Here is a 22,730-nt window from a genome sequence, read left to right as displayed (position 1 = left end):
CGCCTCCTTGTTCGGAAGAGCCAACCGGGAGACGAGCTCCGCCCGCCCGCTGCGAGTCCCGGCGCGGACGGAGGCAGGGCCCGGCTGCCCAGGCAAAGGCTGCCGGTGACGCCGCTCCTACAGCGGGGCGGTCCCGCAAAGAGACATTTCCACGAGGGACGGGCCACGATGCGCGGCTCCGGCCCAGGCCTCGCCCCCTGAGTCATGGCCCCGGCCCGGTCCCGCTCCCGGTCCCGACGATCCCGCCCTCAGCGCTGCCGCCGGCATCCGAAGGTGGGCCCGCAGCAGCTCTTCCCCTCCCTGTCTCGTTCCTTTCCCTCCGCGGGGATCGCTCCTCTCCGCAGCTGAGGAGGGGCGGGGGAGGCTCGGGGGCTCCGCTTGAGTCCGGAGGGGCCCGGGGGGGATCCCGGCCGAGCCGCCGCAGGCACGAACCGGAGCAGCGGTCCCCGCCCCTCTTCCCCCTTGCCCTGGAGCTCCCGGCTCGGACCCTCTGTGGGTACCGGGGCGGCTCCAGCGCCGGACGAGGAGACGGAAATCACGGCACAGGGACGACAAAGCCGGCGGCAAAACAAGTGGCGATATTGAAGTCAAAGACAGAGGAGCAGCAGCGACAGGAGCACAACGGGTACAGCCATACAGAGCGCCCGGGATGCGCGGTCGGGACTGAGTAAAGGTTGGGGTTTTTTTTTCTTTTTCTTTCTTTTTAATTTTTCTCTTTAATATGTTGAAATTGCCCAGACTGGTCCAGTACGACATCTCAAACCTTACAGCATGAAAACCCCACTGGCACAGGGCTGCAGGGAGCATTCCCGGCACGCTCCCAAAGCCATGGGGTGCACGTGCCAGTGCCGTGACAGCTCCAGCATCGCTGTGGCATGGGCATGGCTCAGAGAACTTAGGGCCGAGGGGTGTCAGGGTGTCACCCGAGGGAACAGGTTTTCCTGCAGCTGCCCTGCTGCCAGTTTCAGGCTCCGCTTCCGACACTGCAGAGAAGGAAGCTTGCCTGGCTGCAGTGGTGCTGAGGGCCATGGCATGGCCCGGATGCACGAGGCAATGATGGACACCCTGTGCCCATACACCCAGAGCTCCGGCCCCTGGTGCCCTGCCAAGGGTTCCAGGTCAAGCCTGTCCAATGGTGGCATCTGCAGAAGGATCTGTAGGAGGTTGCAGGGGAACGGAGACCCCTGAAAGAGGACCATGTGGAGAGAGGGGCAACAGTGCACGGGTGCATGTCACGGGGTCACCCCAGATATGCTAACACACCCCTCCAGCTTTCTGGGACAAGGCACCTGCGCAGGAGTTGTCTGGCCCTGTGAAAGGCCTGGAGCCCCTTGCTGGGGGTTCTGCCACATGGTAAAGCTCCCCAGAGCCCCTGCCCAGACGGATACCCTTCTGGCACCCTGAAGGGAGAGGTAGGTGGTGGGGAAGGTGTACAGCAGGGCTGCCAGGTGCTGCGGTGGGGAGGGCTGTGTGTCTGGAGCTGTGGGGCAGGCTCCTGCAGCGGGGCACTGGTAGACCTGCTACGCAGCCAGGGCAGCTCCCACCACTCACAAGGGCTTGATTCCTTCACAGCTGCCAGAGCCAAGCATGGCTGGGGGATTGTGACCGTGGCAGGGAGGTCCCCCCACCCTGCTCAGCCCTGCCACGAGTGAAGGATGGCCTGCGCAGCTGTGGGCTGCCAGGAGCCTGCAACAGAGCAGGTCCCTGTCCCTGTCCCCCACACATATGTGGCAGCCACCGGGGCCCTCTGCGACCAAGTGGATTTTCATGCTGTCTCCAGGATTTGATATCAGCGTGGACCAGTCTAACATCTCGCAGGTTTTTTCTACTGGCTACTGGAATGCGCTCGTTTGGCTTAGGGGTCCTCGATGTCGAGAAACTCTTGCTTGGGGGGGGCCATGCCGCGGTACCAGGCGCATGAGCCGTCGCTCCTCTTGATGCAGGCATAGTGCTTCGCCTGCCGCCCATCCACGTTGTTCTTCTCCATCGCCCAGTCTGTCCAGAGACACTCATCCGAGGAGGAGACGAAGCAAGGGATGGAGAGGCAGCGCGAGATCTGTGCACAACAGAGACTGTCACCCACCAACCCCAGCAGGCACTGGGCCAGGAGGAAGCAGCCCGCTCTGCTTCATCCACCCCTCCAGCTCTGGACAGGGATGCCAGGTTGACCCTGCCCTGTGGGGCACAGTGGGGATGCAACCCCAGTGCAGGGAACTGGGAAAGCCCTGGTTGCTAGTCCCAGGGCTGGCCTTGGTTCCCAGCCAGAGGAAGACAGAGCCAGAGCTGCCCTTCCTGTCTACCGTCCACGTGCTGTGTCCCTGTACAATGTCACCCTTGAAGGACGGGGACGAGCATCTCACTGTGGAGCCCACCCCTGCCTGGGGGCTGCGGACCCTCCCTGGTGTGAGGCATGTGGGAGGCAGCCTGGTTGCTCACCTTGCACTCGCAGCCCATCTGGTACCGCTGGTTTAGGCTCTTCTTCTGGGTTGGAGTCAGCGAGTCCCAGGTGGACACCAAGTCACAGAGCGTGATGTGCATCTTGCCATTGCCCTCTGACTTTCCTGGGGAGAGGCCAGACAGACCATTCAAGAGGATCCCCCTAGGGCCTCGAGACCCCGCGTTGACTCGTGGTGCCTGGGGCCCCTCACTGTGTACTGTCCCTCGTGACCTCTGGGGAGCAGAGGCTTGTCCCCAGCTGCCCCTGCCATGGCTCGGGGCTGCCAAGCACAGCCAGGACACAGCCAGGGAGTTCCCCGAGGGCTGGTGGCAGGAGCAAGAGCGACAAGGGGAGAACGTGCCCAGTGAGCAGGCACACATCAGGCATCTTGTGGGGCACATGAGGCATCCGGGCCAGCACTGTCCCGACAACCCCTGAGAGCCCTGCCTGCAGTGCTCACCTGCAATGAGATACTCCTTCTTCCCGCCGGTGTCCAGCAGCCGGCCGCATACGGCAGTGGATGGAGCCGTGTAGATGAACTCTATGTCCTGGTCAGGGCCCTTGAACATCTAGGGAGCAGAGGCAGGAGTGAGTGGCTGGTGAAGGGGCCACCCCATGCCCCCAGCCTCCTGACCCAATGTGCCCCGTTACCTTGATCTGCTTGATTTCATACTGGATGCGTTTGATTGGATTCCCGTATATATCGTTCCCCGAATCCACCTCTTTTGCAGAGACAGCCTTGGCTCGGATCACTGGAAAGGAGAGGTGAGGTAAGTGGGGCTGACCAGTCCCACTCAGCCCCTACTTCTCACAGGGTCTCCCACCTTCATAGGGGACTACTGCCCCAGCAGACCCCACTGCCTGCCTGGCTGCCTGCAGAGCTGGCTGTCACCCGCTGTCCCCAAAGGGATGGGGCTCTGGCACGTGCAGGACAGTGACCAGCAGCACTGCAGCAGCACACTCAAGGCGAGTGATAAGGAAAGTTCACAACACGATCACCTGGCTCCAGGGCTGGTGCGGCACTGTGACAGGGGACAGCTCTGCTGTGGCAGGGTCCCTGCGGTCATGCTGCTGCCACAGCCCAGGATGTGCGGTCCAGCATGTGAGCGCTCCGCACGTGGCAGTGACCTGCAGGGGGCCAGGCGGGCAGGGCGGGCGGCCAGCTCACCCTTACTCACCGGCTGGGACATGGGGCTGGCTCATGCTATGCAGGTTGTCTGCGTCCCTGCACTGCGACCTGCAGCCCCCGGTTGTGCCCAGCTCCCTCCACCAGTGCAGGGACTGAAGCTCCCAGGCAGCACCAGGGACACTGAAGGTGAAGCGGACAGTGGCAGTCCCAAAGCTAGAGCTCCTGCTCAGCACCCAGAGTGAGGAAGGGGCCTGGCTGCAGGACAGTGGCTGGCAGGGCTCCCTGCTCTGCCAGGGGTACCCTCATCCAACCGGAGGGGCAGCTCCCCACCCTGCAGGGCTCCCCCATGCCCTACCAGCCCCCTGAGCACTGTGGGATAGGGAACAGGGAGCTGGGCACTCCCACAGAGTTCATCCTGGCTCATGTCCCCACTGAAAGGTGCTGGGCTGGGAGCAGCCAGGGACATGCAGAGGTCACCCACTGCCTGGCACAGAGAAGCTACTTCCACCTGGTGTGGCCAGGAGAGGGAATCTGACCCCACTCTATAAATACTGCAGGGTGTGGGGGCATGCAGACAGGCTATTTAAGCTGAAGGTCAGGGGGGCACGGCCGCACGTGGGCACCAGCAAGTGCCAACAGAGTTTATTTACTCTGGAAAGGTGAGAGTGGCACCAACATAAGCAGGGACCAGGGAAGAGGATTCCCAAAATGGCCATCCCCAGTCACTGGCAGCACTCGTTCAGTGCATGGCTGGGGGAAGCAATGGCTGCACTGGGGGCTTTCCCAACTGCTCCCATCCTTTGGGAAGGGCTGGCCTGTCCAGGCACAGTGGCAGCACCTCAGCCACGCCTGGGGGCAGCACACTCCTCTGTCAGCAGTGTGCTGGGATCACCACAGACACAGGCCACCCCTCGCCCCTGCAGCCACCACGTCTCCCGTGTGCCAAGCCCTGCACGCCACCAGTGTAACTCGGGTGCAACCAGTGCCGGCCCTGTGGCTCCCGTGCGGGGAATGGTTACTGGTTCAGTGGGCTCCAGCCTTTTCCATTCACGTGCTGATGAATCACTTGACAAAAATGCAGCCCGATTCTGGGTGGATTTGTTCTGAACAGTGCGGCTTTGTGGAGGGGACGACTGCGCTGCGCTTTCCCCGCCAAGACCCCGCAGCGCAGCCAAGCTGCTCCACGCCCGCCAGGAACCAGGGCAGCGGAGGGAGCCCTGAGGAGAGCCTGGGATGAGGAGACTGGGCAAGGGATGGAGGAAACCCCTGTGTGCCCAAGAACCAGTAGTCAGACCTCCCCAAATGCCAATGCCCCCATTGGCTTTGTCACCCACCACTCCTGCTGCCGACCTGGGCAACCACCAGCCAGGGAGCCCAGACCCTCTGTGAGGATGAGCCAAGGCTCTCTGGCTCCTGGGGCACATGGCAGGCACAGCACACTGTTGGCATTGGCTCCTAAGTCACACCAGGGAAATGCTGGAAATGCTCCTACCCCAGGCAGGCCAAACAAGAAGGCTCTCTGTGGGAGCAGAGGGTCCCCTGGCAGAGTGGGACCCCCACTGGTGACATCTCTGCGGGTCCCCAGGGCTGCCACTGTGGCCTCCCCATAGTGAGGACTCTGGGCCCTCCAGCGACAGAGAGACCCTGTAAGGTAAGCAGGTCGCCTTGCTGCCCTCTGCCACCAGCATCAGTCCCACTGCACCAGCAGATGCCATAGTGCCATGAGGAATGTCCCACACTAGGACCCTGTACCACTGTCCCTGGCTGGGTGATGGCACAGACCAATCAGGAGGGACCAGGGCCACAGTGCAAATCCAGGAGCAAAGCTGGGGACACGCAAGACTCACCCAGTGCCACAAAACCACCAGGCTCTCTCTCTGGGCTTGCCAGTGTTGGGGTTTGTCCTTCCTGGCCCCATGTGGGGCTACCCTACCTCAGGGCACCACTGTGCTCACCTGTGCCCCATGGGAAGAAGGGCAGCACAAGGACCCTTGGCCATGGGACCCCCCCTTCTGGTCCAAGACTTGCAGAATGGCTGCCCCTTCCTCTGTTATCCCACCCCAAACCCCACCAAGCCACCCTGCCCACACCCACCCACAGCTGCCCAGGAAGCGCCAGTGCTCATGGATAGCAGGGGCCACTGCTGGGCTGGATGCCCAGGGAACAAAGCTCCCTTCTCCAGGGCTGCTGGCAGCAGAGGGGCTGGCTGCCAGTGCCAGCATTGCCCACTGCCTGCCTGGCACTGCCAGCCCAGGCACCTGACCCCTTGGCGAGGGCAGCCCTGTGGTCACTCCAGCCCTGCTTGAGGCCGACAGAGCTGGGGAGATAGCTAACCACGCTGGGAGGGATTCCTGCACACCAGCCCTGCCCGGTGCAAGGGCAACAACCACATCCCAGGTGCTTGCCGGCATCCCAGCGCCTGCCCGCCCGCCAGCAGCCGCAGAGACAGGCACCCCACCCTGGCACAGTGGTTTGAGGATGCTGAGGCTGGAGGCACGCAGGGCTGAGCAGGGCAGCCCCGCAGCAGGGAGGAAGCGGAGGCCGCGGAGACTCGCTGGTGCCCAGCAGTGCCCGCGGGACGGCGGGAGGCAGCGGGCGGCAGGTCCCGCTCGCCCGCCGGCCTGCACGGGGGCCACGGGCTGAGCGCTGCCGTGGCCGTGTGCGTCATTCCGGCCGCTGACGGGAGCGGGATGGAGCCCAATCAGCGGCAGCCCCCGCGTCAGCCCACGGCCCCTCCGCGCCAGCCGCACGGGAGGGCTCGGCTGCCGTGCTCGGCAGGGCGGCACCGGGCAGCGGGAAGCGGGCACCGGCAGCGCCCTGGCCCCGCCGGGCTCGGCGGGCTTTGCAGGCAGCTGCATCCCGCAATGACATCCCCACTACTCCCCCGCAAATCCCCTCCTCTGCCCACTCCCTGCTGGCACTCACCGTGCCTGTCCCGAGGAACCCAGCACCGGGACGACTGGGATCAGGGCAATGCTGCCAGGGGCTGCATCCCAGCTGCCGCCGCCCCAGGCAGCACCGAGCCCCTGCTCTCCCCCTGCCCCATCGACTGCCTGCTGCCTCGCAGGGACAAGGCCACGGCTTTGCCTAGAAGGGGTCAGCATCACCCCCTCACACCCCACATCCCCGCGCTGCTCCAGAGGAGACGGAGCAGAAGCTGGGTTTCCTGCCGGGCCCCCTGGTCTGGCTGTGGCACCACTGAGCAGTCAAGCATCTCCTGCAGCAGAGCAGCCCAGCAGAGCAACCGCCAGGCCCCACTGCCTGGGCACAGACCCAGTGAGGGACGGTGGATGGGGCAGCCCCAAGCCCTTGGGCCCTGCAGAAAACCCCTGCTCATCTCATGAGCCAGGACATGCAATCACAGGCTGGCAGGTTCTAAGTCACCAGCCCCAGTGACACAATCCCAGCCTCTCTATGACCCCCAGCCCCTCAGGCACCCCCCACCCAATGCAGAGTTGCATCTGTCTCCCCTTGCACCACCTGGAAGCGCAGCCCTGGGCTGTGGCTGCTCCAATCCCTGCATGGCAGAGCAAGTACAGGGGCAGGTGCAAGGCCAGAGGGGCCATGGGGATGTGCCAGGCACTGCCCACACTATGAAGGGGAGATCCCAGCCCCCAGGGCCAGGACCCCACACTTTGCTCACCCTGATACCCCATACTGAAGGCTGAGCATGAGCCTTGGGGCCCATTCACCTTAGGTGCACCCACCCAGCACTGCAGGACATCAGCCATCCCCACAGCACCACATTTCTGTCAAGGGCCCAGGCTGGACACAGGTCCCTCCAGCCACAGCAGCTGGGTAAGGTCCCAGCAGCAACGGGGGCCCCAGGTTCTCCCTGGTCTCCACACACCTGCTGGGATGGAACTGGCTAAGGAACATCCCAACTCCAGAGAGCATCCAGGGGGAGGATAAGAAGCAGCAAAAGGCCAGGGATCACAGGATCATCCCAGGTTGTGCCCCACTCTGTCCCCAAGCCCAGCACTATTTTCACGTAGGCCCACACGAGGCACATTTGATACAGATGAGCTGCACAAGCGGCTTGGGCTGGGAGCCAGAAGGTGCCAGTGCTGCCAGCAGCGTGGCTGGGAGGATGCTGCCTCGGCAGGACAGGGTGCCTGCAGGATCGGCACCTGCTGAGGGCAGCGGGGCAGCTGGAGACCAAAGCTCAGCCAGGCAGTGCCCTCCCAGGGGATGGTGCAGACAGCCAGGGCCGCCAAGACAGACAGTGACTCAGCAGCTGAGTCAGGGCTGAGCCGGCACCCCACGATGGGCAGTGAGTCACGAGTGCCCCGAAAGCTGATCCTGACAGGAGCGTGATGGGAAGCCACAGCCGCACTGCCCGAGCAGGCACAGGGTATCCTGTGGGCCAGGGACACCAGCTCTAGCAGCAGCTCCAAAAATCCAGTGCTCCATTTTGTCTCAAAACCTCCCTGTCCCCAACATGCCTCGTGGTGAGGCTGGGCACTCGAGGCGGCAGCCAAGTGCTGGGGGAGTTGCCCTCACGGAGGAAAGATGCTGGGAGTGACGTCTGGAAAGGACTCCTGTGAGGAACATCCTGGATCTGGAGCAAGGGACAGGGCAGGGCCATCCAGAGGTTGGGGCTGCCTCAGTGTTTGGGAATGTTACCTCTCCAGCTGAGCCTGGGAATGGGCCCGCGAAGGAAAGCGCCGGGAACTGGGGCTGGCCTGTTCGGTTCATATGTTAAAATTTAATAAGGGCATTATTCATAGAAAGAGGAATCCAGATCCCGGCGCTGCCAAGCCCTCCCTTTCAGCAGCATCCAAGCCGAACAAAGTGGGACGGGGGAAAGGAAATGCCTGGAAATAAGGCGCAGACAGGAGTGACCGAGCCGTGGCGGCAGCCGCCAGGGACGGGGGCTCCTCTGGGCTACGGACGGGTGCTGTGGCCGCACTTGGAGGGTCCCGACCGCCCCCGGGCCCCAGCCCCGCGCTGCCACGTACCTCCGCGGTGTCATCAGAGTCGGGGGAGGCCGGGCCCTCCCGTGTCATTCACCGGGGGGCGGCCGTAGCGGCGCTCCGGTCGCCCCTCGCAGGGGCGAAGCCGCCCTCGGGAGCAGCGCTGGGCGCGGGAGCCCCCCCGAGACGGCGGGAGGAGGTGCGGGATGGGACGGGCACAGCCCGGACGGAGGGACCGCGCCCGGCCGCGCATCCGCACCCGCCGACACACCCCCGGGCCGGACCGGCGCCGCGGGCAGGTGCCGGGGGTCGGGGGGCTCTGCCCCCTCCCCGCCCGCCCCGCGCCAACTTTCCGGTCCTTCCCCCGCCGCGAAGTTGGCGCGGGCGGGGCCGGGCGGGGGCTCGGGGGGCTCGGGGCGGGGTTCCCCGCGGCGCTCACCTACGTCGGCGTTGCAGAAGGCCTGTTGCGGGTGGATGGGCGAGCAGCTGCAGGCGTCGGCCGGGCGGGCCCTGCCGAGCAGCAACACCGCCAGCCAGGCCAGCAGGCTGGGCAGCGCGGCGGGCATGGTGCGGGGCTGCGGGCGCGGCCACCCGGCCCCGATCCCGCACCCACCGCCGGGCCCGGCCGAGCCGCCGCCGGGAACTTGGGTCCGGCCGGGGCGGGCGCTCTGCGGCCGCCGCTCCGTTGCCTTCGCGGAGCCGTTCGCTTCCTCCCCGCCGCGCTCGGCCTCGCTCTTTAACGTGCTCCGGGGATCTGCTGCTCCTCCTCCGCGTGGCGCGGGGCCAGCCCGGCTGCGCCCGCCCTCCGCGGGATGCGGCTCCGCCGCGACCGCTGCCCCCGCCCCGGCACGGCCCCCGCCGCGGGCACCGGCCGCCCCCGCCCCGGCGCGGCCCGTCCGGCCCCCGGCCCCATCGCTCCTGGGCCCGCCGCCCCGGACCCCCGCCCTCGGACCCGAAATCCCCGCTCCGAAGCTTCCCCCGCCCACGCCAGGAGAGCGGTGGATGGCCGGACAGGCAGCAGTTCTGGCTGTGCCCGAGAATTCCTCCCCACCTTCGGCCCCTCCAACCCAGCTTGTCCCATACCCGAGTTCCCCTGCCTGCTTCCGGCTCCCGCTGGGGGTCCCGTGCCACAGCGACCTGCCCCAGGCCTCGGGCCTCTCCCCCCAGGCAGCAGCTCCTGCCCTGGAGCACAGCTCCAAACACCCACCTTGTCTCTATCCTGGATGCATGATGGGGTTTAACCCCGGTGGGCAGCTCAGCCCCCAGCTGCTTTCGGTTCATTCTTCCCAGCGGGGTGGTGAGAGAACAGGGAAGGGGAAAGTGAGAAAAGTGCTGGCTGAGATAAAGGCAATTTTACAGGTGAAGCAAAAGCCACACATAAGCAAAGCAAAACAGAGAATTCTTTCACCCCACCGCATGGCAGGCAGGTGCTCAGCCATCCCCAGGGCAGCCAGGAAGACAAATGCCACTGCTCTGAATGTCCGCCCCTTCCTCCAGCTCTATATACCGAGTATGATTCCATACACTGTGGAATATCCCTTGGGTCAGCTGTTCTGTGTCCCCTCCCGACTCCTTGTGCCCCCCCCAGCCCCTCACTGGTGGGATGAAGAGCAGAATAGACCTCAAGCTGTGAAAATGCTGCTCAACAGTAATGAAAACATCCCTGTTATCAACACTGTTGCCAGCACAAATCCAAAACACTGCCCTACACCATCTAATATGGAAAAAACAGACGCTGTCTCAGCCCAAACCCACACACCGTGTCACCGCAGAGGTGTCAGGATGCTGCTGCTGTCACTGTACCCATACTCTGTGCCTGTCTGGCTGCTGAGAGTGCTTCATCTCCCCAGCCCTTGTCCCGTGGAGTGGGCAGGGACACAGCTTCTGAGCATAGCTGGGCCAGGTGTCATGGGCATGTGTTGGCAGGACAGCCACCACCGTGGCCACAAAATATGCACCTGAACCAGCCTCTTGCCACAGCACTGCCATGGATACTTGCAGTAGAGGGAAGTAGTAGAGATGCTCAGGCTCCAGGATGAGAAGAAACAGCAGAACTGGAGAGCCAGACCTGGCTCAAACCCTGACTGAGCCTGCAGGGAACACATGGCAGGTGACAGCACCAACAGCACTGGGATGCTGGATGACACCTGGAGATGGGGCCCCAGGCTGCCAACTCCACTGTGGGGCTCACAGTCTGCAGAGGCTCCAGCAGCAGCAGGATTCCTGCTGGTCCAGCTGCCTGAGGCATTGGTGCTGCTACTCTGAGGGCAGCACAGTGCTGAGGGCAGGGGCCCAGGGATGTTTCAGCCCAGGGGACAAGAAGGGACCAGGCCACAGGGACCAGGCAGCAGGGACAGTCACTGGCACAGCCCTGGGGCCACAACAGGTGCTGTGGAGCTGCCGGCGCTGGGCTGGGAGGGTGAGTGAGGCCAGGAGAGGCCAAGAAAGATTGCCAAGCTAAGTGCAAGTTATGGTTGAGTGGCTGTCATGGACTGTGGCCAGCTGGAACTCAGTGTGGGATGCAAGTGTATCCTGGGTGCCCTGGGCCAGGTGTTGCACAGTCCCAAGGCCATGTGCAGGAGCCAGAGCCAGGTCTGTCCATGGCACGGGGGACAGGTCCATGTCTAGAGACGAGCACATCCACTCATGGCCCAGCATTGGCCGAGTCATTGTCTGGGCTAAATGAAAACACATGTCTGGCATTCTGCATGGCTCAGAGGTGCTGACACTGTAAACAGGGACGGGGGGAGCAGCCTGGCTGGGTTCTTGGGAGGGCCCCATCCACCCTGCAGATCCTTCCACCCAAACACAGCCTGCACCAACAGGCCCTCTCCCTCCCTGAGCACGGCTGGACCCCACAGCACAGCAGTACCAGGGCATGACAGAGGGATCCAGGGGGCACAAGGACCCCCAAACCACAGTGGCCAGGTCCAGCTCTCTGAAGCCCTACTTGCTGGCAGACCTGCCCTAGGGGCAGTGTTGAAGGGGACCAACCTGGGGACACCACAGAGCCAAAGACCAGTCCTGCTGTGAGGATATGCTGCCCTGTGAGCTGGGGCAGGGGAGGCCTGAGCCAAGTCAGTGTGGGCAGGCCAGGATCCACAGCCCCCTCGGTCAGAGGGGTCAGGAGGGCCCCGGGGCCAGCAAATGCCCCTTTGACACTTGTGGCTCCTGAAACCACACAAATTCCTCCTGGGGGCCACAGGCTGCGGCTGCAATTTCACAACATGCTGGCGAGCATGGGGAGGGCTCCCTGGCCAAAGCCCTGGGCTGCTGTGATCGCTTCTCAGCTGCTGCTGGCTCTGGGAAGAACTGGAGCTCCTGGCTCTGCTCCTGCACTGAGCACGGCAGCCCTTGGACAGCACGGCTGCACCATCGCCAGCTCCCAGCAGTTCCTGTCCAGGGCTCAGCTCTTCCCAGAGCTGACAGCTCTGGGGCTGGAGGCATTTCTGGGGCCAGAGCCATGTGCAGTCAGGGCTTGGAGAAGACACATGGACAGCATAAACAAACACCTCTGAGGGTGTGGCCTGGGAATGGCATTGGGATGGGCCCACTTTACATCTGGCCACAGCTGGTGGCCCCATCACCCACATTTGCTCCCCCTGCCCCATAGGCACAGCCACTGAGCTGGAACTATGGTGGTGAGGGAACTGCTGCACCCGCTGTGGTCACAGGAGCAGAGGGACACAGATACTGTCCCCTCCCATGTGAGACTTCTCTGAAACAGGCCACCCGTCACCCCAGCTGCCACGTCACCCAGCTTATGGGAAAAGGGAAGGAAAACCAGTGTCTGAAGAAAAAGCCTGATGAAATCCCTCAAGCCTGACCCACTATGGCTGCACACCCCCCTCCACCCAGGGGGAGCCCCATGACACACAATACAGAGCTGTAGAGCTGGGGACGTCAAACCCAGAGCATGGACGTCACCAGAGCCACCGACCCAGCACAGACGGTTCTGTCACAATTCAGGGCTGGGCACTAAGGCTGCAGTGGGGCCTGCCTAGGCACCAGCACTCCAGGACCTGGACACTGTCCCGGGGCCGGGAGCACCCTGTGGTGGCGGTCCCTTGCCACCAGGTGCCACTGCCGAAACACTTGCACCACACGTGCTGCAGCTCAGTCAACACTTTACAGGAGAGCCCAGGGCCAAGGACAGAGCTGGGAGAGCTGCCCGACATCCCTCATGGACCCCGGGCTAGGAGCGGGCTAGCAGGGCCTGCCCACATCTCTAGGCTGCCCGCACGCCTCCACGCAGTGCACATGTCTGTTAAATAAACTCAATGCCCTCATACTTCACACTCCCAATCCTGGTCTCGGGCAGGAGGAAGCGCCCGTCCAGAGTGAAGGCCATGATGTAGCTGGAGATCTTGCCATTGTCCTCTTCTGATTTCAGCGCCACGATGATCTGGTCGTCTGTGTCCGGGATGAACTTGAAGGAGGAGAAGCCATGGGTGGGAACCACCTCTCCCACACGCCCCACTGTCACATCCCCAAAATCCTGTGTGGAGCTCAGCAGCAGGTTGGTGCCTCGCTGCTCGTCTGCCCTCTCGCTGTAGCGTTCGTGGCTGGCGCGGCGTGGCAGGAAGAACCAGCGCTGCAGCGTGTCGCTCCAGGAGGCCGACTCATGGATCAGGTACCCTGCGGCAGGAAATGGAGTGTCACCACAGGCCACAGGGGCACCAGCCACGCTGGGTTGGGATCCTCCCCTTCCCCTCTAAAACACCCCACAGCCCTGCACAGGCATCCCTGATGAACTGCTCTGCGTGCTCCTACCCCACTGCCTGGCAGCACCCCCCCAGTTCCTCCCAGAGTCAGGCAGCGGCACCCAGTACACCCCACTCTGCCTGGGGGCCAAGCTGCCAGGTCCAAGCCACCCTTCAGCTGCTCCTGGCACAGGCAGCAGAAGAAAATGACCAGAACAAGGGGAGATCTTTGGCCTCCAGCAGCCTTTAAATCTCACCCAGTGCCAGTATCCCCAGGCAAGGGTGACTGTATGGCTCTGGAGCCATTAAGAGTGTGGGATATGGGGTGGCAGGAGGTTGCCCTGCTCAATACCTGGGGGCCGGATCCCCGCTGCAGCCCTAAGCGCATTGTAGTTTGTCACCCAGTTCTCGTGGCTCACGTCACCCTTGTAGCCAACGATCTTCACCCACTGGGGGTTCTCGTTCACCACTTCCCCTGTCGTGGTGGTCCACTCCTTGCCCAGTCCTCCCACATACAGGTGCTCATCCTTCACTGCCAGCCACTCTGCCTTGAAGCCTGTGGTGGAAAGCACGGCATGAGGGGGGCTCAGCCAGCACATGGCCATCAGACTGTCCCACATACCCCAAACCCTACACCCCTGAGCCCAGTGCTGGGCACAGTGTCCCCCATGCAGCCAGCTGGTCTCTCGGCAGGAATTGCCCTGTCTTGGCCAGGCTCAGAGGTCACAGGAAAGGTGCACCCCACCCCAGCAAGCTGAAAAGAGCCAAGGGCTTCACAGGGCAGGACGGGAGCTCACCTTTCCCCACAGTGCCATCCCCATCTGGGAGGATCACCCAGGGCACCACCTTGTTGCCCTCGATCTGGTAGACCACTCCTGTCCGGTCATCCACCGCGTACAGCTTCCCGTTGAAAACCACCAGCTCTGAGAGCTCCATGCCCCGGCCCTTCTCAGCCAGGTGGGACTGCAGCATGCTCTCATCCTTGTCCCACTCCACCGTCACTCTGTCCCCACTGTCTGACAGTACCAGGTAGCCCTTCTTCAGGTAACTGAACCAGGTGTGCTCCTGGGAGCCCCGGGACTGCGTGTCCAGGTCCGCAATGACGCCGATGCGGTAGCGCACGCCCTCGGGGTTTCTCTGGGGTGGGGACAGCGGGTAGGTGTCATTGTAGCGGTCTCCTGCCTGCAGGCCGAGCTGCCAGGTGCGAGGGCTGGGGGGGCCATGCCGCGCTGGGGAGGAACGGTGCAGGCAGAAGAGCAACAGCACAAGCCCCAGGCAGGCTGAGGACAGCACGATGGCCTTCCAGCGCAGTCGGAAGCGGGGGTCAGCACCCTTGGTCATGGACGCGAGGACGGGCAGACCACCCACGCTGATCCGGAGGGGGCTCATAGACTCATGGCAGGGCGGGACTGGCATCAGAGAGGGGGCGAGGAGAACCTGGTGGCAAGAGGGGAGGGAGAAGATCAAAGGGCTGGATTTGGTGCTGGCTGAGCTTGCGGTACAGCAGAACACAGCCACGAAGGGCCCCATCCCCTCTCCTGCAGCAGAAGGAGCTCCCAACTCATGCAGGTAAGAGCCACCAAGCCCAGGGGCTGTTTGCTGCGGGAACCACCCTCAGCCCCTCTCACCTGGCTCCCTCTGCGCCCCCTGACCAGGAGCCCCAGCATGTTGGCAGGATTGCATGACCTGCCCGGCACCTCTATCTGTCCCATGGTCCCTGCAGCACAGGCAACGAGCTGAGGCACCCGGCTCAAGTGAGCCCCGTGTCACAGTGTCCTGGGGCACGTCCACACAGAGTCCTGGGAGGATGTGGGCTCCCCTCGGGCGACAAGGATGACCCTTGCTTCCTCCAGAGTGGCTGGGCAGCCTGGCCCAGCTCCCATGGTCCTGAGAACCGACCCCAGTGATGAGCTGTAAGCTTGTCCCCAGGCTACACAGGGACACTGGGAGATACGTGGCAGCTCCGCCCAAGCAGGATGCCAACACCTGAGCAGGAAGTGCAGTGCCCGAGGGACACACACCCCGACCTGCCCAGCCCCACAGACACGGGAGCCCCTCATCCCTGCCCAGGCTCACAGCGTGTCCTCCACCCGTGAGCATCGTGAGCCCACCCTGGGCTGTGCCCACCCGCGGGCCCGGGGTGTCAGCAGTGTCCCTTGGTGCCACCTCCCTCCCTGCAGCACAGAGGACGTGGCAGCGCCCCGGGCTGACGGGGACCCCGGGCTGCACGGGACCACCGGACCCGTGCTCACCCCGTGCCATGCAGCCTGGGGCACAGACCCCCATGCCGGGACAGAGATCCCCAGCTGCCATCCCAGGGCTTTCTACAAAGGGCCCACCCCGCAGGGTCTCAATGTGCCTTTCAGAGCGGCAAACAGAGGCGGCATTGAGCGCGGAGGGCCGGCCCCGGACAGGGGAGCCCCGGCGCGGCACAGGCGCGGAGCCCGCGGGTCGGCGGCACGGGAGCGCTTCTCGTCCTGTCGGGATCCCGGAGCGTGGGCCTCGGCACAGCCTCGGGGACCCCTCTCGGTGCACTGACCCCCGACGCGTTTGTAGCCCGCTCTGAGCACGGCCACCGGGAACCCTCAAAACCTCGGGGGGGGTCATGGGCACCCCCGGGCACGGACAGGGGACCCCCAACACCCCCGGGCGTGGACACGGGACACGCCTCTAAGGACACGGGGACCCCCCGCCTCCGCCGGGCGAGCCCTTGGGGACCCCCGCGCCCCCTTCCCCGGCCGAGCTGACGGGCAGCCGGGGCACCGCCCGGACCGAGCGGGGCCCTGGGGTCTCCCGCGCCCCCGGGACCTCCGCGCGGGGCACAGCCCCGAGGACCCCACCGCCGCCGCCCGGGCAGGGTGCTCGAGATCCGGGGTGCCCCCGTCCGGCGAGGACCCCCTCCTGCCGGCCCGGCGCCCCCCGCCCGTGTCCCCGCTCACCGCGGCGCCGCCTCCCCCGCGCGCAGCCGCCGCCGCCGCCGCCGCCTACAGCTCCCGGCGGCCCCGCGCGCCGCCGCCGCGCCTGGCAGGGGCCGCACCGCCCCGTCCGGCGAAGAAACTACAACTCCCAGGAGACCCCGCGCGTCACCGCACCCCCCACCGCCCCTCCCGCCGCGCCGCGCCGCGGGGGCTGCCGGGAGCTGTGGTCCACGCTGAGCAGGGCCCGCCGAGGTTGGCCGCCACGCTCGGGCGGCTGGAGCCCAGCGGCGGGGACAGTACGGGGTCCGAGCCGGCTCTGTGGGGTGGGCATAGCCCGGCTGCCCGGCGGGCATGACCCCAGTGCTGCCCTGCTCCAGCCCGCAACACATTCTGTCCTTGTCCTGGTTGCCCCCTATGTCCCGCCGCCACTCGGGGTGGGGGAGCGGGGTAGACCCAGCCCCGCACCTTGGGACTCCTGTGCGTCTCCGGCTGTCAAAGGCCGGCGCCCGGTGGGGCTGTGCTGGCCGTGGTGCCCTCGGGGCTGGGAACGGCCTCGGCGCTGCCGGCACGGCGCAGGGTCCTGCACCGGCGCCAGCTGCACCCTGCGGGATCCCGGGCCCCGCGGCAGCTCTGGGGAGCCGCTGGCACGTGCCGCCTCCGCTACCGGTGCGGCGGCCCCGGAGCGCGAATGGCTGGGGCGGCCGGTCCCGGGAGCACACATGGTTAAGGCAGCCGCGGGCGCACATCTGGCGGGGGAGGGCTGCGAGCCTCGTCCCGCGCCTCGCTGCCTCCCGCGCTTCCAAAAAGTGTATTTCCGCCCGGGCCGAGCGAGGAGAGGCGGCTCCGGAGCGGGAGGCAGCGGTCGGCCTCGGGCAGGCTCTGCGCTGGCCCGGGCGATGCTCTAGGGCAGCCAAGGCAGCGTCGCGAGGGAGAAGCCGTGCCCCAGAGGTAGGTGGGGGCAGGTTCGGGAGGCCTGACGATCACCCCCGGAGCTGCAGGGGTCGTGCTCCCATCGGCGGGCGCTGCCGAGGTACCGGGAGGCGGCTCCGCCTCGCCAAACGCTCGGCTGTCCTGGCGCCCGCCCAGCCGGGCGGATCGGTCCCTGTGCCCCCCCCAGTCGAACGAGGCCCTTGCTCTGCCTGCCTAGGAGCAGTGGGGACCACAGGGCTGAGCTTCACAGTAGTCTGAGGGCACAGCCCGACCCACCGCGGCTCTGGGAGGACACAGATCCCCCCCAGCCCTACCCCAGCTGCATTCCCCAAAACCCCATTGCTACGAACACATCAAGCCCATGCTGGGCCACCTTCGGCATCTTTTTGGGGGTCACAGTGGCTGTTTGGGTCCCCATCACAATATCTTGCTGGTACTACAGAAGCTGGAGGGCTGCAACTACCCCATGCTCCTTCCCCACATCTGTCCCATGCAGCCCCCACTCTGCTGCCTGCTGGGTCTGCCCTGCTCCAGGGAAAAAACAAATGGGCTCTGCAACCGTTCCAGCATCTGCAGCAGAACGTGGGGCATCAGGCCCACCAGCAGGACCCCAGAGGCACAGTGGTTCTGGCTGCTGTGGTGCAGGGAAGTTTGTATCCACCACCCTAAATGAAGAGGGTGAGCTGTGAGTGCACGTCCTGCTACCTCCACACTGCCCTGAGCCCCTCATCCCTCCCCTAGGGTTTGTTCCATTTCATCCTAGTCTTCATCTCCATCTGGAATGTATTTCGGGATGTTTTGACTTGCAGTCCCAAGGCTTCTGCAGCCACTGAGTTTAAATCTCTGCTCCTGGAGAGCAGCCAACCCTGACTGAAAAACCCTCAGCAGGGTTGTATCTGCCTGTGCAAAGGTGGGCTCCTCCCGCCCAGCCCACCTGCAGGGGGCAGGGGGGACACGCTGGGGGCCCAGCCAGCCCCATGTGCTGCTGACAGCACCCTGCGTGCACCACACACTCTCCTCTGCTCCCAGCAGCCTGGGAAGCACTGGGAAGCATGGAAACTTCCTGGTGCAGGGTTTCTCCTCGTGGAGCAGTTCCCTGTGACACCACGTTTTCCCCAGGGCCAAGCCTGCTCCGGGTCCCAGAGGAATGCCTGGTGTGATGGTCCCAGAGCTGAGGGAAAGCCACAGGCTTCCCAAATCCCCTGCACGCTCCATGCTGTGTTCAGTGCTGTGCATCTGGCGCAGCTGGAGGCCAGGCAGGGTGAGTAGGGCCAGGGCCGAGGCTCCCCTGGGTCATATGTGCTCACAAGCCCCTGGTTGGCCTCCTCCACGCTTCTATCCATGGATCTGCTTCTCCCCTGCCTCCCTCCACATCTGGCAGCACCGAGACAACGGGGTGAGAGACAGGGGCACCGGGAAGTGTATGAAGGGGCCAGGCCCTTGGCAGAGGATTTGAGCAGCAGGAAAAGCCCTTTGGAGCCTTTCCCAATCCCTCCGCCCCTTCCCGGCTCCTGTGACTCATAATCCAGGCATCCGCCCCCGGCCTCAAACGCCCTCCGCACCCGCTGCGGGAGCACACGCGGTCCGTTGGACCCCACACCTGGGGACAATGGTGACAGCCACCGATCACTGACTGGAGACCCCGGTGCTCCGAGAGCAGGCGCTCACCAAAACAACATTATTCTGCCCCAAAATCCGTTCCGAAGAACACAGGACAGGGCTGGGAGGGCCCCTTGCGCCTTGGGCCCGGCGCTCCGGGACCCCGCGAAGCCCGCGGAGCGCAGCCGGGCGGTGCCGCGGGAGGCTCTTTGGGAGGGGAGAACGGCGAAGGCCACACCCATATCCCCACCCAGGGAGGCGCCTGGCTGAGATAGGAGCCTGGGGAGCAGCCATCACCGTCCCTCCTCGGACTCTGCTGCCACGCGATGCCCGGCGCTGGGCAGTGCTACACCCCTGTTTGGCCAAGGCTGTCCTGGTGCCTCGGGGCCAAAGGGCGAGATGCTGCGTGCCCGGCCCCACGTCTCCGGCAGATACGGTTTTGATAATCAAAGGAGGGGTCACGAAGCCCTCGGGCTGGGCCACGGTGCCACCACCACTGCAAATATTAGTTTTGGCCCCATACAGGGTGTGGGTTCTCAGAAAGGTTTCTCCCTGCGGCAGCCAGCTCCCAGATAGGGCTGCCAGCCCACACCCCTGTTTCTGGGGGAGTGGGTCTTGTCTCCTTGCCAGCCCTTGGGCTGGCAGCTCCCAGGGCAGAGGAGCCCCTCGCAGGACACCCTGTCTGGGCCCGGCTGGGGTCCCACACACAGCCAGGGCTGCACCCTGCCATTTGCCCCATGGCATCTGGAGCTGTCTGTAATTTTTCAGGTGCTGACATCCTAAATTGCTGCTCTTGGGCGCCCATGGGAGTCAGCTGAAGCCAGGCTGAGCAGCAGCAGCAGCAGCAGCACTTGGTCCAGGACTTGGCCCGGTCAGAGGCTGCTGCTCTGCTCCACTCTCAGTTTCTGAGGTAATCCTATCTGCCATATGTGCCAGGGCTCAGGGGCTGCAAGGCCCTCACGTTGGTGAGCCCAGAGCCCCCAAACTGCCCCACTGTGAGTCTCCCCAGGTGCTCACTGGGGTGACACTGTTCCACAGCCCAGCCAGAAACTGGGGGCTGTGCAGTGCACAGGTCTTGTCCCAGGACAGCTTGGGGCAGGGCTGGGCTGGGAGTCTCCTCATTCCTGTCCCCATCAGCTGTCCCTGGCACCTCACAGGGCACTGCCAAGGCATGGAGGGGCTGTGGGTGCATGGTGTCCTGCTGATCTTCCTGCTGCCCTGCCCTGTGGGCAGCCAGACCAGCTCCTTCCCTGACCAGCGATGGTGGACAGACCCCAATGAGGCCCCATCCCAGCACCAAGCTGCCAGGTGAGGGGACCCCAGAGCCAGGGTGCTCTGCAGCGGGGGCCAGGGCAGCCCTGGCACCACAGAGGGCCCCTGCCCCCCCGTAGCACCCTGTTGTCCTTTGCTTTCTACCTTGCCAGGGCCACACAGGAGCAGAAGGCTGATGATGGCCGGGAGGGGCTGCCCCCACAGCCCCGTTGTGTCCGCTGCTGCCCCCCACCCGAAAAGCGCTTCTACCCCCAGTACCAGCCCATGCCTCAGATCAACATGACCATCCTGAAAGGTGAGGGCTGGCAGGATCCTGCACTGTGTTGTCAGCATTGCCCCAGGGCTGAGCTGGGCTCACAGTGCCAGCTCTTGCACAGACTGTGAATGAGAAGCTGGGGTGGTGCCAGTGGATCTGTGCCCTGCACAGACAGGGCAGAAGCCATGCTGGGGTGTGAGCAGCCCCTGCTCTGGTGGCTTCTGGGCAGCAGCATCAGACCCTGGGGAGGGGCAGGGGCAGGACTGGTGGGTCTCTGCTCCCTCCATCCATCTCTGGGCAAGGGGCCTTCGTGGTTCAGCTCTGGCCCCTGCCTGACAGCCCAACTCTCCCTCCTGCTCTGCCCAGGAGAGAAAGGGGACCGTGGTGAGCGTGGCATGCAGGGCAAGTTCGGCAAGACGGGGGTGGCTGGCAGCAGGGGCCACGCAGGGCCCAAGGGACAGAAGGGCAGCATGGGCGCCCCCGGGGAGCGCTGCAAGAGCCACTACGCCGCCTTCTCTGTGGGCCGCAAGAAGCCCCTGCACAGTAACGACTACTACCAGACCCTCATCTTTGACACGGAGTTTGTCAACCTCTACGACCACTTCAACATGTTCACGGGCAAGTTTTACTGCTACATCCCCGGCATCTACTACTTCAGCCTCAACGTGCACACCTGGAACCAGAAGGAGACGTACCTGCACATCATGCGCAACGGGGCGGAGGTGGTGATCCTCTACGCCCAGGTGAGCGACCGCAGCATCATGCAGAGCCAGAGCGTCATGCTGGAGCTGAAGGAGCAGGATGAGGTCTGGGTGCGGCTCTACAAGGGTGAGCGTGAGAACGCCGTCTTCAGTGATGAGTACGACACTTACATCACCTTCAGTGGCCACCTCATCAAGTACAGTGGGGACCCCTGAGCACCGGGCCTCTCTCACTCCTCCTGTGCCAGGCTGGGTGGCCAAGGAGCCCCTGCCCCTCTCGTCCCAGGAGTGCCACCCCCATTATGCTGTTAGTCACCCTAGTGCCACTACCCCCAGCAGCTGCAGGTGGAATTCCCTCACTCCAGTGCCTCAAGGCCAACCAGACACACCTGGAAGAGTTGGAGCAATTTTAAGCCCCTGCCACATTAGTGACCAGGAAGCAGCTGCTCACCTGAGGTGGGCAGGGAGCTCACTCCCTCTCCCCACTCCAGAGCTGGGTTTGCCAGGCACAGCTTTTTGTGGCACTGGCTGAGCTGGCACCAGTGGAACCAGTGCTGATGCCCTGGTGTGAGGCAGTGCAGACACTTGCACTGTGTTCCTCCTTATGCCAGGCCGTGCTCCCCAGCTGGAATGGGCAGAAGATGCTCAGCACCATCAGGAAAAACAATAAACCACTAAGGGCCCTCTTTCCTTCCACGGTGCAGGTGTTGCAATGGGGGGCTGGGTACCCCTGTGGGGAGTGAATTGTGTCTCTTCCCTCTGCAGATTGCGTCACTGCTCACCACAGCCTCTGCTCAGGAAGGGCTGTCTCCCCACCAGCAGCCCTGGGTGTGGGGCCTTTGGCCTCAGCCACTTCCTATTCTGTTAGGTTATCTGCTGGCCAGGTTTCATGTTTGTGTAGATGCAGCAGTAGCATGGGCCAGCATGCTGACCCCCCCCCCCCCCATTCAGCTCATGCCACATTAAACACCTCACATTTCCAGCCTTGCTCACACCCTCAGTGTCCTCTTGCTTTGTGTGTGGGGTGCCTCCAAGGGATTCAGGGCAGGGTTCTGCTGCTGGGGTGCAGGGGCTCCCCGAGAGCTGAGGACTGGCATGGTGCTGCTGAGCTGGTGGTGGAGAGGGAAGAGCAAACTGTCCCTGGAGACCTGGGAGACCTGTGCCAGGCACTGCATGGGCCAGCTGCACCCCAAGAGCCAGGAGCTGCTGCAGTGACAGAAGTGTCAGCCTGGGAACAGGACAGGCTGGGAAGGATGGCAGGGTTGTCGGGAGTCCAGGTTATCCGGCACATCCACGAGAGGAGATAGGTCTGAGGTGAAGCTGGGTGTCAGGGTCTGGATTGGTGGGTCTGTGGCTGGGCTGAGCAGGGCTGCACCTGGAAACCAGCACCCAACTAGAGCGGGGGGGGGGGGGGGGGGGGGAACGGGATGAGGGGATTGAGGATGACCTTAAATAGAGCCCTGGCCCCACATGGGGGGAGTGGGGGGGATGGTGGAGGCCAAGTGAGGCAGATCGGGCCGTTCACTGCTCTGTCTGTGGGGTGGGGGCATCAGCCCAGGGCCCTATCCTTGACCCATGGCATGAACAAAGCTCCTTGGCCCCTGGGGCATCACCATCCCAAACTGCGCAGCGGGGCCTGTTACGGACATAGGTTGCATGCCAGCACAGAGATTCCCATCCTGGGACACATGTCCTACCCGGGGACACACAAGCCATTCAGAGGCATGTGTTCTTCCCAGGACGTGCAGCCCATCCCAGGACACACGTCCCTATCCCAGGAGGCTCGGTCCATCCTAGGACACTTCCTGCCCCGGGACAGGGGGCGGGCGGTGCGCGGGGCGGTGCGGGGCCGGGCGGGCGGAGCTCCGG

At 64.3% G+C, this 22,730-nt stretch overlaps 3 protein-coding genes across 8 annotated transcripts; 1 reads left to right on the top strand and 2 right to left on the bottom strand.

Moving 5' to 3' along the window:
- Window positions 1–558: 558 nt before the first annotated feature.
- On the bottom strand, window positions 559–9,242 carry TIMP2 (TIMP metallopeptidase inhibitor 2). The gene is made up of 5 exons (XM_066200224.1): window positions 8,922–9,242; window positions 3,089–3,189; window positions 2,898–3,006; window positions 2,437–2,561; window positions 559–2,056 (listed from the first exon to the last, which is right to left on the bottom strand). Exons 1-5 carry the CDS (start codon window positions 9,046–9,048, stop codon window positions 1,856–1,858), a joined length of 663 nt encoding a protein of 220 aa, XP_066056321.1. The 5' UTR covers window positions 9,049–9,242; the 3' UTR covers window positions 559–1,855.
- A 3,350-nt stretch (window positions 9,243–12,592) lies between these two features.
- Window positions 12,593–16,151, bottom strand: CANT1 (calcium activated nucleotidase 1). 3 transcript variants are annotated; one of them, XM_066200698.1, is made up of 4 exons: window positions 16,125–16,151; window positions 13,983–14,622; window positions 13,538–13,741; window positions 12,593–13,120 (listed from the first exon to the last, which is right to left on the bottom strand). In XM_066200698.1, the coding sequence occupies exons 2-4, from the start codon at window positions 14,599–14,601 to the stop codon at window positions 12,750–12,752; spliced, it is 1,194 nt and encodes a 397-aa protein (XP_066056795.1). In that variant the 5' UTR covers window positions 14,602–14,622; window positions 16,125–16,151; the 3' UTR covers window positions 12,593–12,749. The 3 variants fall into 3 exon arrangements, with proteins under 3 accessions (XP_066056795.1, XP_066056796.1, XP_066056794.1); XM_066200699.1 differs by lacking the exon at window positions 16,125–16,151 and adding an exon at window positions 14,814–14,912; XM_066200697.1 differs by lacking the exon at window positions 16,125–16,151 and having other exon boundaries at window positions 13,983–14,730.
- Window positions 16,152–16,892: 741 nt separating this feature from the next.
- Window positions 16,893–21,846, top strand: C1QTNF1 (C1q and TNF related 1). 4 transcript variants are annotated; one of them, XM_066200512.1, is made up of 5 exons: window positions 16,905–17,051; window positions 19,401–19,542; window positions 19,790–19,940; window positions 20,057–20,199; window positions 20,527–21,846. In XM_066200512.1, the coding sequence occupies exons 3-5, from the start codon at window positions 19,804–19,806 to the stop codon at window positions 21,075–21,077; spliced, it is 831 nt and encodes a 276-aa protein (XP_066056609.1). In that variant the 5' UTR covers window positions 16,905–17,051; window positions 19,401–19,542; window positions 19,790–19,803; the 3' UTR covers window positions 21,078–21,846. The 4 variants fall into 4 exon arrangements, with proteins under 4 accessions (XP_066056612.1, XP_066056609.1, XP_066056610.1 ...); XM_066200513.1 differs by having other exon boundaries at window positions 19,770–19,940; XM_066200514.1 differs by lacking the exon at window positions 19,401–19,542.
- Window positions 21,847–22,730: the final 884 nt, after the last annotated feature.

This window comes from Chamaea fasciata, unplaced genomic scaffold (assembly GCF_029207755.1).
Source record: "Chamaea fasciata isolate MVZ Bird 193981 ecotype frontalis unplaced genomic scaffold, bChaFas1.0.hap1 SCAF_19, whole genome shotgun sequence".
Taxonomy (NCBI): Eukaryota; Metazoa; Chordata; class Aves; order Passeriformes; family Sylviidae; genus Chamaea; species Chamaea fasciata.
This window is presented reverse-complemented; position numbering and strand designations above follow the sequence as displayed.

Coding starts and splice junctions, on each gene's coding strand:
- C1QTNF1 (XM_066200514.1), top strand. CDS start 19,804: ATGGAGGGGCTGTGGGTGCATGGTGTCCTGCTGATCTTCCTGCTGCCC. Junction 19,941..20,056: donor TCCCAGCACCAAGCTGCCAG/GTGAGGGGACCC, acceptor CTACCTTGCCAG/GGCCACACAGGAGCAGAAGG. Junction 20,200..20,526: donor CAACATGACCATCCTGAAAG/GTGAGGGCTGGC, acceptor TGCTCTGCCCAG/GAGAGAAAGGGGACCGTGGT.
- CANT1 (XM_066200697.1), bottom strand. CDS start 14,715: ATGGGGCCCTTCGTGGCTGTGTTCTGCTGTACCGCAAGCTCAGCCAGC. Junction 13,742..13,982: donor GGATGGCACTGTGGGGAAAG/GTGAGCTCCCGT, acceptor TTTCCACCACAG/GCTTCAAGGCAGAGTGGCTG. Junction 13,121..13,537: donor AGCGGGGATCCGGCCCCCAG/GTATTGAGCAGG, acceptor TTCCTGCCGCAG/GGTACCTGATCCATGAGTCG.
- TIMP2 (XM_066200224.1), bottom strand. CDS start 9,048: ATGCCCGCCGCGCTGCCCAGCCTGCTGGCCTGGCTGGCGGTGTTGCTG. Junction 3,190..8,921: donor CTTCTGCAACGCCGACGTAG/GTGAGCGCCGCG, acceptor TCTCCTTTCCAG/TGATCCGAGCCAAGGCTGTC. Junction 2,057..2,436: donor AGATGGGCTGCGAGTGCAAG/GTGAGCAACCAG, acceptor TGTTGTGCACAG/ATCTCGCGCTGCCTCTCCAT.